This window comes from Bos mutus, chromosome 2, assembly GCF_027580195.1.
Source record: "Bos mutus isolate GX-2022 chromosome 2, NWIPB_WYAK_1.1, whole genome shotgun sequence".
Lineage (NCBI taxonomy): Eukaryota > Metazoa > Chordata > Mammalia > Artiodactyla > Bovidae > Bos > Bos mutus.
Genome location: NC_091618.1, coordinates 111,378,923 through 111,392,572, shown reverse-complemented (window position 1 = coordinate 111,392,572; position 13,650 = coordinate 111,378,923). Strand labels below are relative to the sequence as shown.

Sequence of the window (13,650 nt, the reverse complement as noted above, 5' to 3'; positions counted from 1 at the left end):
TATTAAGTTACATGTGTCAAGAAGAGTATATTATTCAAGACATGAAAGGATCTCCAGCAGTAGTGAGGTGAGGCTAGAGTCTGACCAAACAAACGGTAAGCATGAGCAAGCAGGTCATTAACTCCCTCACACCAAAACTCAAAATTAAGACTATTTAAAATATGCCCACTTAGGAAATACATAAATTATATGACTGGATATATTATCCACTCATCCTATAACGTGACACAATTTTTACAGAGTTGAATTTGTGACAGTAAAAAGAGACAAGCCTGGACAACAAAATTAAACTCAGAGATTAAAATTACCCTTGTTAAACAACCTCGATGAATGTTAAACTATCAGCTGAGCAGACTTCATAATCCTTTTCAAAACCCCAAAAGACCACTTGATTGAATACATTTACTACTTCTCTTTAACCATGAATATTTGATGAAGTCTTACAATAAAGTATTACTGCTTCTCACCAGGCAATAAAACTTAATGAATTGGTCTCAACTTAACAAAACCTTATCCCTCAATACAGTCCCTAAAAGCCTGACATTACATTCAACAAAATGAGCTTGCATTCTATTCAAACTTTTTCCTGAACAATGAGGCCAGGTTTTTACTTAATGGAGTTTGCCGTGAGTTCAGCTGTAATGTTTGTATTGTATCTATTTCCACAAGGACTGACACAAGAACACTTTGTGTTAACTTACTAAGCAGCTCTTTCATACCGTTTACATGCATGATGGGTATTAGTTCTAAACCAAGACCCTTGCTACTTAGCATTCAAAACAGGGAAATTAAGATGCTTAGGACAAAATGCACTACAAAAGGCTAATACAACATGCTACTAATTCCTGTCCTTTCAACCATCTTTTAACTAAGCAGAAGCAATGCACCTGCAGATGAATAGCACTTTATTATCACTCAGTTACATTTCAGGATAGAGAACCAGGGATGGAGTTTATTACAAACAAGTTTTATTTTCAATGCTCTGGTACACCAACATTTATATATAACTTGTTTATAGCTATAAAAAAGAGCTATTATTTTAAAATATAGCTCTTCAACATTTTACCCAACAGCTTATTTCTAACATGTACACCAGTCTGTACAATCCATTCATGCTCAAGGTTAAATGCACCACATTTGACAGAACTACTTTTGCTTATTTTTAAAGTACTATTTGATAAATATTTTCTCTTGAAACTGCTAACTAATATGAAGAGATGATCTTAAGCATATTTTCTAGAATTTGTACAATTTCAATAATTGTAAGAAGAAAGTGTAAGAATAAGGGATAAGTCTAATATGTCTGTTGTATGGCAACTAAAATCCAAAGTAGCAATGGGTAAAGGTAGTATTAATTCAAATTTTAAAAAGTCAAGAAACACTACTTTTAAATATTATAATCTATCAGTTTAAAAGAAAACACTTCAAGACACATACAGTATATATACTTTTAACTTTTAAAAATTTCCCCCAATGTCATGTCTTCTCAACAAGGCACTGCAAAGCATGATCAAATAACTTCACATATTCGGCACCAAATGTATTTCAAAGATTTCTTTGAAACTCTAAGTTTCAAGTGGCAGTTCTGGTGGACTATAGAGCAGCCCAAAGATTTGAGCTCAACAAAGTTGAAAGATAGTTAATGTTTAACTTTCAGCCTTCAAAGGATACCTATTTATTGTAATATCTTCAAATAAATATTTTGCTCTGGACAAGTTTATACATTATTTTAAGAACTTTTACAGAGGAATAAAAGGCCACGTTTAAAAATAAGTAATCTGTTAACATGTAATACACTACAGAAAATGTGTATCTATTATATAAAATACAAAACATAAAACTAACAGCTCTTCAAACTTGGAATTCAGAACTTTGTATCACTAAAGGAGAAATGTCTGCATTTCTTTATTAAATGGATTTTGCTTTAAGGAAAAAAAAAACAAATCCTGTAACTATCATATTTTACAGATCTACACTCTTTTCTAAAAGAATAAATTTATTTTAGTTCAGTTAAATATTCATCTATCATTCTGGATTACTGGCCAGGTAATAGTTTATCACTGGAGAAAATCCCCATATAATCTTTTTAAATTGAATGTAGAATTAAACGTTAACTGAAACTTACACAAGTTCCAACGCTTGTGGTTAAAGGTTTAATTCTATTTCTGAAGATCACTGAAAAATTCCCTATCTTCAAGAGTATTCTGGAGAAGGCAATGGCAACCCACTCCAGTACTCTTGCCTGGAAAATCCCATTGTCGGAGGAGCCTGGTAGGCTGGAGTCCATGGGGTCGCTAAGAGCACCACTGAGCAACTTCACTTTCACTTTTCACTTTCATGAATTGGAGAAGGAAATGGCAACCCACTCCAGTGTTCTTGCCTGGAGAATCCCAGGGACGGGGGAGCCTGGTGGGCTCCTGTCTATGGGGTCGCACAGAGTCAGACACGACTGAAGCGACTTAGCAGTAGCAGCAGCAAGAGTATTCTAAACTTTAATTTAAACTATATAGAAATACAGTTATGTGTGGTAAGTCACTCAATCACGTACAACTCTGTGCGACCCTGTGGACTGTGTAGCCCACCAGGCTTCTCTGTCATGGGATTCTCCAGGCAAGAACACTGGAATGAGTTGCCATGCCCTCCTCCAGGGGATCTTCCTGACCCAGGGATTGAACCCACATCTCTCATATCTCCTGCATTGGCTGGCAGGTTTTGTATCACTAGCGTCACCTGGGAAGCCCACAGTTATAGAAAGGATAAGAAATAAAGCTGATCAAGAATCTAGAGTACGGCATGATATGTTTAATTAATAAGGACATGCCTTACAAATTTTTTCCTAACAATTGGCAATGTCTTTTTAGTAAGGAAAGCATAAAGGTAACCCTTCTATTTAGGTCTTCTCTTAGGTGACTTAAGACGAAATATTTTAGATTGTATATTCTCTGACTATGGCCATTTCAACTTCCAGTGTTCTATACACTGTTACATATCTGATGTTTCCATGAAGCAATTTTTACATTTCCTCATCACTGCATAAAGCAATGTGCCTGAGACTTAACTGGCAGTCGGATAGAATTCGTACACATGTACTTAATACAGATTTAAAAAACAAATTACCTCTTTAGCCTCTTAACCTAAATAGCAGCATTTGTCTAAATTTGCCTGTGGTGCGTAATTTTTGAAATACCAATTTTGAAGGCATGTTAAGGCTTGGCTAAAGTTGCAGAGAGTTAACATTAGCTGTAATTCTAAGAATACCCAAGATATGCTGCAAAAACAAGCCAAAAAACTCCGTATCTATATAAACTTGCTCAATCTTACATTCACTGACAATATGCAAGCTGCAGAAATTTCAGTATTGTTGGAGAAATTAAGTAGAGAAAAACTGTGAGCACTTCCACTTTTTGAAAAACAAAGGTCACATTATGTTAATTTTACTGCATTAGTGCTTTGCAACCTAACTAAACTTACAATAGCTCAGTTGGTAAACAATCTGCCTGCAATGCAGGAGACCTGGGTAGGGAAGATGCCCTGGATAAGGAAATGGCAACCCACTCCAGCATTCTTGCCTGGAGAATCCCACAGGCAGAGGAGCCTGGCAGGCTACAGTCCATGGAGTTGCAAGAGTCGGACATGACTTAGCAACTCAACCACCACCACCAAACTCACAACGATGTTCCAAGATAAAGATCTAAACACATAATTTTAAAGCTTTTTATGATATTTTATGACAGAATTTCTCATTAAGAATATTGTCACCATTATCAAAAAAGGAATGCAGTAGAATACATTAGGAAATATTATTAGTCTACAAAAGTATTTTTTTCACTTTCTCAAGATTAAATTTTTATACATACACAGGATTTTTCTATTAAAAAAGCCCTAAGGAATCCAGAAGATTAAAGAAATTTGCTCTCATCTACTCTCAAATTGAATCCAAATTAAAGAAAGACAAGGATAAAACAGATGACTGAAACTCACAGATAATACAAACTTTATCTATGTATTTCAACTTTCTCCAACAAACCCTTCCCTAAAATGTCAGCAATCAGCAAGACTGAACAATCTTTATTATACATTCTTCTACTAAAAAGCAATGAAATTACCTTAAGAGAGGGCTGGAGGTACTGATAAAAGCAAAACCATAAGATGAACAAACCATCAGTGTCTGAATAATCAAGTTTATTATATTGCAAAATTAAAAATAATTACATTATCTTTAAAGATGATAGCTATGGAGATGTTCTATAGACATCTTACTTGTTACTAAAAAAATTTAGGTGTCGCCAGAGAGTTTGCAAAAGAAAAAGAATGGATGATGAAAGATTAATATGGCAAAATTTTAATACGCAAATAACTTCTAAGCAGATGTGCTCTGGTTTCTGACCATCTAAAAGGGTATATTTTTCACATGCAAAAATAATACTACAAAGCACCGTATCCATAAACTCAATTATGACATATTATAGTCTCAAACCTTATACATCTAATAACAGAAATCTTGGGTTTTTTCCACTTAAATCTACTTCTCCAATCGTCCCTATCTCAGGAATAGTACCACCACCACTGAAGCAATGGCATCCTCCTCATTGCTCTTTCCCTGAACAATCACATTTAACTCAGTAACAGGTGCTGCTGACCCTACCTCTGAGGAGGTGACTCACTGGAAAGAACACTGATGCTGGGAAAGACTGAAGGCAAAAGAGGAAGGGGGCAGCAGAGGATGAGATGGTTAGATAGCATCACCGACTCAATGGACATGAATCTGAGCAAACTCCTGGAGACAGTGAAGGACAGAGGAGCCTGGTGTGCTGCATTCCATGGGGGTCACAAAGAGTCAGACACAGCGATTGAACAACCACCAAAGAAATATCCTCAAGCAGGTAAATGCAGTGTTGCCCATAACACTGTAATGTTCTGGTCTCTCTTCTCTCACTCTTGCCCTCTACAGTGGGTTCTCTGCATAGCAGGCAGAATCATCTTTCAATATAAACACTATCAGATAACCCCCACCTACTTAAAACTTCCAAGGGCTTCAACTACTCTTTACTATCTCCTACCCTCCTTCTCTCATTACCACAATTTAACAACAGTGATCTTTCTGGACAACAAAAATGCCAAGAATGTTCTCATTTCAGGGCCTCTGCATAGGCTGATCCCTTCAGATAACCACATGACTGGCTATTCTTCATTCAGAAACCAGCAAAACGTTTCTTCATACATATTAATTTGTTTATTTAATATCTATTTGTTGACTGCTCCCCTTGGCAAGAATGTGTCATAAGAACAGTGACTTTGCTTTGTTTGCCATTATACCCTTGTGAAATGAACATTCTCACTGCGAATGGGAAAGAGCCACGCCTGTTCCCCCCACATCTGCTACCCATTCTTTTTTTACAAGGGGAAAAAGAGGTCTCTGCTTGAACATGTAATTTAAATAAATGATCTCTGACAATGAAGCAAATAAATAATCCTACAAAAAGACATTATAAAAGACTGATTCCTTACTCCTAACACAGTACTTCTAAATGGAGAAACCTCGTTTTCAAGAATGGAACAATTAGAAGTCAATGCAAATACACAGCTATTTTCACTGCACAAAATATTTGAAAGATTTATCAATAACTAATTAATATTTCCTTCAGAAGAAATCAATTCAGCACTACCAGCTAGAACTTAAAAAGAAAAGAAACACAAAACACCAGTAAACTCCTCAAACAACACTGAATTATGTACAACACAAAGGAAAAAAAATACAATTTTTAATGTATTTTTAAGAGTATCTGGGCTTGAAAATTTAACAAATATTTGATTATAAAAAGCTCCATTTTAGTAAATTCTGTGTTAAATGCTAGTTTATCTAAGATTAAATCTTTTCAAGTATCAAATCACCACAACTACAGTATTAGTCAATGAGTCATTCTTATAGCTGCAAATTTTCAATAATATCTAAGGGACACAAACCACTAAAAAAAAAATATTAAGTGAAAGTTATATATATTTATCTAACAAGCTGAGTCATCTCAAATAGGGGTGGCAAATGAGAACCAAAAAAAGTTAGTGCTCAAAATATTTCTGACACTGAAGTTGAATAATGGACATAAGAGACTATTTCAGATTTCTTTTATGCTATATATCATTCACGTTTCCATTCCTTTAAGCTTACTAATACGGAATTTTTACCGATAAGGGGACTGTTTGCAAGAGGGAAGACTCTCACACTAGCAATAAACTGAGAGCTAATAGCATAAAAGTATGGGAGCAGGCAAATAAATAAAATATACACTGTGAAAAACAGAAATAAAACCTAACAAGCACAAAAGCCCAGGCCCATTTAGAACAGGTCATAAACAGTTCTAACATCTTTGAGGAGAATATTACTATATATTATGCATACTATGATAAGTGATTCTTTCCCATGTGCAATACAGATTATTTACTAGTTGTGTGACTTTGGACAAGTCCCTTACAATAAAATAAAACAAAAAAACAAACAAATAATAAAAAGGGGGCAAATCAACCAATCCCTGTAATGAGAGACGGTTTTAACAATAAAAGAGTGGAGCATGAGGCTGGGAAAAGACTTACATCAGGAATTAAAACTTAGTTAAAATTTTGAAAACGTTTGCTTCAATATCTTTAAATAGGAATGTCTAAGAACAGAACAAGTCTAAAATATACAATTTTTTGAAGGTTCCTTAAAGATTCACGTCTATCCAAACATGCCAAAGACACCCCCTTCCCAACATCTCCCAAAGTTTCAACCATTCCAAGATCAACTCAAGTCTAAAATCTCATCATCTATGTTATTCAATAAGGTACACGTGAGACTATGGGTATGACGTATCATGGGGCACAATTCCTTCCCACCCGTCAAACTAGAAAATAAGTTATTACTTCCAAAGAACAAAGGCAGGACAAGCATTGGATAAAAGTTATAGACTTTGCCATTCCAAAAGGGAGAAAATGGTAGGAAGAAATAAGTCACCAAATGATTTCAAAATCCAGTAGGTCAAATTCCATTGTTGTTGTACAGTCTCTAAGTCATGTCCGATTCTTTGCGACCCCATTGACTGTAGTCTGCCAGGCTCTTCTGTCCATGGCATTTCCCAGGCAAGAATACTGGAGTGGGTTGCCATTCCCTTCTCCAGAGGATATTCCTAACCCAGGGATCAAACCCACATCTCCTGCATTGGCAGGCGGACTCTTTACTGCTTAGCCACCCGGGAAGGCTCAAATTTCATCAGACTTAGGAATACTGTGGTCTATGACACTACCCTCTGAGCCTGAAGCTCCTCCTTCAAAATCATTCATCCTTTTTCTTGAAAGGTAGCACATGTTTGCAGATGAATAGTGTTATCAACCTGTTTCTTGCCTATTGGATTTTAGAAGTCCATTAGCCTTCCCGTATTCTGTCAGTCCAAACTGGCTATATTTCTGCTGATATGACACTCTGGAAAACTTTCTGGGTCATGTACGTATGCCATGAAAGTTCATGCCAATGGACAAGATGGTCCTCCACAGGTGCTCCCTGAATTTATATCACAGAATTCAATCCCTATTTCTGGCTTTGTTGAGATTACTGAGGAGATCAATGAGTCACACCTGTCTATTCAGCAAAACAAGATTATTTAGCCAAGATTACTATTGGCTTTCTCCCCAGAGCACACTTCCCCACCAAGGAATTTTCTAAATTTAGTGTCTTCACAACAGGCTGAGAATTTCCCAAATCAAGTCCTAGATCTTTTTTACTTAACAGTTCTCTCAATTTCTCTCTTTCTTCTTATACTTTAAGTGGCAAGAAAGCAGGCCACAGCTTCAATACTTTGTTCATAAAGCTCCTTAGCTCAATAACCAAGTTCATTTCTTACAAGTTTTCCTTTTCACATGAATATATGCTTAAAACAACAGAAACTAATTTAAAAAACCTAAAGTTGGTAAATGAAATAAAACTCTGATCAAAAAAGTGAGATTTTTACAGAAAAGGCTAAGGATCACAATCACAGGTTTAACTGGAATGACAGGCAGATAATCATCTCCATAATTAAATGTTAAATATGTGGTTTTAGAGCTGTAATATAACAGATTCTCTCCTCCCTCAAATCTTTAACATTTTATAATCTGTTTTAAACTCAATTAGGAAACAGTTAAAAATAAATTTATTTCTGTTCTTACCTCTACACAGTCAAAGTTCTCATCAACTTTAGATGCATATTCAACACGGAACATTGTTGATAGGCTACCAGCAATATAATATAACAAGATCTTCAGACCCTTGTAACCAAAAGCAGTTTCACTGAAAGGGGGAAAAAGCAGTAATCTAAGACCCGAAAATGAACAGTCATTACAAAGTATTAACTCTACACAGAAACAGGTTTAACTTCATGCGTGGTTTCAAAATTTTAAACTATACTTACTAAAAACAACAACAAACCATACTGTAATGAAACTGTGCCTCAGCTGTCTGTCCTAGTTTATAAAGTAACAGAATAATAACACCTACCTTAGGGATGTTATATGGGTTATATAAATAAGTCAATACATATAAATTGCTCATAACATTCACTGGTACACTGTACAAGTGTACTATAGCTACTGTTGCTGCTTTTACTCTTGCTACTATTATGAGGTATTTCATATCAGAGACAAGTAATGTTAAACTGATTCCTGGTTAGGCAAGCAGTTAAGATGGAGCTATAGAGCCCAACTTGTAGTTCTCCCAACTTATAGCCCAGATCTCCCAACTTATCACTTGCATGTCCAACACAAACATCCAGAGCTGCTGAAAGTGCTAAGTGGTAGCACCTGACTACACCCCACTTAGGAACTCAGAAAGCACACGGGGAGCTGCTGCTATTTTCCCAACCTTGCTCCCTGCTATCCATCTATGCCTTTCTATTTCCTTAAAAAAAAAAAAAAAAAGTCTTCTAAAAAGATAATTCTAAAGTAGCCAGGCAAGTTCCCTGGTAGTCCAGTGGTTAAGACTCGGTACCTTCACTGCCATGACCCAGGTTCAATCCCTGTGTTGGGAACAACTATTACACCAAGTACATGGTGTAGCCCCCACAAAAAAGTCCAGAATAGGTAAATCAATGAAGACAGAAAGTAGATTAGTGACTATCCTGGGCTAGGGAGGGTATGGGAAAGAGGGAGCCACTGCTAACTGGTCACAATGGGAATTTTGGTGGAAATGACGAAAAGGTTCCAAAATTGGTTGTGGTGATGATTATTCAACTTTCAATATGCTAAAACCCACAGAATTATACACTTTAAAAAGATTATTGTATGATAAAGGGTTTTTTTTTTTTTTTAAGATGAATTCTGAAAGAATGCTAGAAAGAAGCAGTGTCATTTCCAGATTTCTGTCTAGGTTACCAAAACAAAATATAAGAAGTGTCCATTCCAGGACTCTGAAAATTATGTGTAATAGGAAAGAGTGGCAATGATACTAGGATTAAGATCAATGTAATGGTTCCCAAGATACAGTTACCATGATTATGTGACTCTCTTCCATCTACCTTAGAGGGGTGTGCACACCACTTTTAATGATGTGCAAAGTGAGTGTGCAAAATGCCACAAAGAAGCAGTACTACAAAACACTCTTTAAAGACAGAGATCCAAAAGAAAGCATTCTTATTTTTATGCTGTAATAAAACCTGTTTAAAATATAAGAGGCTCAAATTTTGGCATGAATCAATTATAAAATTCAGTTATTAATACTTAAAAGCACATAAAATACCTAATCTGATATATTCACAAGAAATTCTTCAAAATTTCTTCCAGGAAGAGACATTTGTCAATTTAAAAATATATTAAAAAAATTATGTCAAAAATGCTGAAATAATGCATAGGGAAAAGGGCAATACAGAAGAATATTTTAAATGTCAACTATGTCTAAACACCCTTTCCTACTAAGAAAAAAATCCATGGTTCCTTGAGGATATGGCCAATTCATTCTGCAGAACTAGTAAAGTACAGGGTGAATGTGCAACACTTGATTATCACAAAGTAAAGTGTCCTCAAAATGATGATGATATATCAAAAGGACTCAAAAGCCAGTTTGAAAGAGCCACTTGTTGAATCTGGGATAATCTGAGCATCAATATTAAAAACAGTAACAGACAATAACTCATTAAGTTAAAAAATCCTGAGTCTATTCTGATATAAACAAAAATATGTAAGGGGAAGAAGACACACTCTCTTTTACAGCGGAATGCAAACTAATAACTGCTGAAATGTGGTAGCGTTAGAAAATCGCCCTTTTACAACCATAGTAAAATACTAACAATCATTAACAGATTTAAAACTATTGAATGAAAGTTTGATGGGAAACAGGGTATTTTCACTCTCAAGAGTATCTCCTCACAGGTTACATATAAATAACAAAGAAAAAACCCTACAGTGGTGAAACCTTGCAGATACCTCCAAACTTAATGACCCAAGGTAACCAACAATGGGACAAACTGACATCATGGACATTCTGACATGACACATTGAGAAGGGCAGATACAACTTCTGCTGTGGTACTATAAATATATGCATTATCTGAATTTAATCATGAAGAAACAATCAAACTAGTCCAAAATGAAGGTTTACAAAACTAGCCCTATTCTCTACAAAAATAATGACATGGAAAATAAAGTCTGTGGAACTGTTCCAGTCGAAAGGGACTAAAGAAAGGTAACAACTAAAAGCAATACATGATTCTAGACTGGATCAAGGATGAGGAATTACTGACTTTATTGAATATACACAAAAGAATTACTGGGAATCAATTGGCAAAGTTTGAAATGTGGATTATATTTTAGAAAATATATCAATGTTAGATTTCCTGAGTTTGGATAATTTTACCACAATACTGTCCTTGTTTTTAGAAAATACATACTAAAGAGTTTAGGAGTAAGAGAAGATATATCTGCAACCAACTCTCAAATGGCTCAACAATAATCTACAATATACGTGTATGAGAATGATTAAAGCTAATATAGCTAAATGTTAATAACTGATGTATGTAAAGGATGTACAGAATATTATTCTTGAAACTTACTGCAAAGTTGATATTTTCTTCAAAATCAAAAGGTAATGGACTACTCTAATAATGTAATGAAGGCATTAGAAATTTAAAAAATTATGCTGAACATCCCAGGACATATCTTCAAACTTGCTTCTGAAAATAAATTTCTCTTAATTGTTTATTTATTTCTCATAGAAAAAAACTTGAGCTTTCTAGTGTTGGGGGAGTGTTTTCTAGAAGCAGTATAGCAAAATCGTGCAAAACAAGTAGTTATGAATATGGGCTCTACAGTTTGACTGAATCTGAATTTCAGTCATTCATATGTTCCTAGGCAACTATCCAACCCCGCCAATGTTAATGTTACACATGATGATACCACTGCTAAGATTATGCAAATTAAATATCATACTGTACCTACAGTATAGCACTAAATGATAGGTATTATACAGTAGATTGGTGTCTCAATATAAAACATGCCATTCTAATATATTTTAAAAGAAACATGAAAATAATAGAAAAAGAAAATAAATTGATTTTAAATTAAAAAAAAAAAAAAACGTGTTTTCCCTACTAATTTGACAAATATCTTACTAAGTTACTTACTCATCCCCAAAGAGTTGATGGGTATACTCAGGAAAGAAAGTTCTAATGTCATTCTCAAGATCTTCAGGAAAACGAACTGTTTAAAAGAATAAAAAATATAGAGATATTAAAGGTGATAGGTATTTCCACTTTGAGAATCTCATTATAACCAGGATACAGCCAACAAATTTTTTTTTACTTAAAAATGTCACTTTTCCATTATATGATTTACACTGGATTCTCATGTGACAACAATAAAAATCAGAATGTTACTTTTGAGTGCTTCAGCATCAAAACCCTACTGAGTCTAAGAATTAGAAACCTAGGTATGACACAGGCATCTAATTTAGTTTTTATTTTTCTGTTATGTTTGTACACAGTGCAAAGAGTAAAAGAGAATAAAACCAAAGAGAGGCACACTGAGATGAGCAAAGCTAGTACAAAGGAAACAAAAACAAAGTGCTATAGGAAACATTCTGAGAACAAGAATAATCTGAGTTTGATGAAGCTCATATCATCACATCATTCTTTATGACTGCAAGATGATGATGATGTTTATGTTGTTGCTAGCTTTTTTTCCTTTTGCTTGTCACTGCAGGACTTCTCTGGTGGTCCAGTGGTTAAGAATCTGCCTGCAAATGCAGGGGACATAGGTTCAATCCCTGGTCCATGAAGATTCCACATGCCAAGGGGCAACTAAGCAGGTGTGCTGCAACTACTGAATCCTCGTCCTGCAAATACTGAAACCTGCCCTAGGGTCTGTCTGTGCTCTGCAACAAGAGAAGCCACCTCAAAGAGAAGCCCACGCACTGCAGCTAGGGAGTAGCCCTCACTTGCCACAACTAAAGAAAGCCCACATGCAGCAATGAAGAGCCAGAGCAACCTAAATAAATAAATTTTTAAATGTATCATAAAGCACAAAACCTGAAAATGCAATCTAAGTTGTATTCAGGCAAAGAAAGCATTAAATGGCATAAAAGAACAATCTCTTCATAGTCATTAAGGTGAATTCTTTTAAGGAACAACTATATCTATCTAATACTTTAAAAACTATTCAGAGTGGGAATGGTAAAGTGGGAAGGCCATGAGAAATGTGCACAAAGACTACAAAAATTGACTTTCACCTCAGGAGAAAAACAGACCAAGCTCACCTACAAACAATAATGTAAGAATATTTAAAGATAACATAAAATAGTCTTCATAGAAACAAAATACACTGTGGTACTGAAATAAAAGGATGATTCAATATCTAAAAATAAAAAAATAATTTAATATTTATGTATTACATTGTATATAAGACATTATCAAAATTATTTCCATGTAAACTGAAATGGCCCTCAATATACTCTAATGTGTATATCTGAATAAAAAATTTTGAAAATTGAAAAACACTTTTCAATGTACAAGCCAGGATTTGAGATTTATTGGAGAATTACTATAATCATCTTCATTAATTTAAGTGAAAGGAATGACCACTATCATTTTTTAACAGTGTTCTGAAAGTGCTAGAAAATGCAAATTGGAAAGAGAACAAAATAAGAGGCATATTTATAAAAAAAGGAAGTGAATAAAAAACTAAGAAAATCAGCTGAAACCACTCTCCAAAAACAGTAGAAGAATCCAGTAAGATTATCTGTTTTAAAATACATTAAAAAAATAACAAATATATTAAAAACACTTCAATTAAAAATTAGGCAAAAGATTTGAACAGATAGTTCTACAAAAAAGATACACAGTGACAATAAGCACATGAAAAGATCCTCAATATCAGTCATTAGGGAAATGCAAATAAAAACTGCAATAAGATATCATTTCACATATTCTAGGATTGGCTATATATAAAATTAATTAAGTGCTGACAAGAATGTAGTAAAAGTGGAACTCTTATACATTGCTGGTGGGAATGTAAAATGGTGTATCCACTGTGGAAAATAATTTGGCAGTTACTCAAAAAGATAAACAAAGATTTATTATATGACCCAGCATTCTCTTCCTAGCTATACAGTCAAAAGAACTGAAAACAAGGATAACACAATTCTATCTTGATGCTCACA

The 13,650-nt window shown here is 34.7% G+C and overlaps 1 protein-coding gene across 2 annotated transcripts in view; it reads right to left on the bottom strand.

Moving 5' to 3' along the window:
- The window catches only part of HAT1 (histone acetyltransferase 1), a 39,775-nt gene that overhangs the window by 18,995 nt on the left and 7,130 nt on the right, over window positions 1–13,650 (bottom strand). For both annotated transcript variants that reach the window (XM_005887571.2, XM_005887572.3), the window contains exons 3-4: window positions 11,618–11,693; window positions 8,176–8,296 (exon numbers count right to left, since the gene is read on the bottom strand). In XM_005887571.2, coding sequence (XP_005887633.1) covers window positions 8,176–8,296; window positions 11,618–11,693 — 197 coding nt within the window. The remainder of the gene's footprint in view (window positions 1–8,175; window positions 8,297–11,617; window positions 11,694–13,650) is intronic.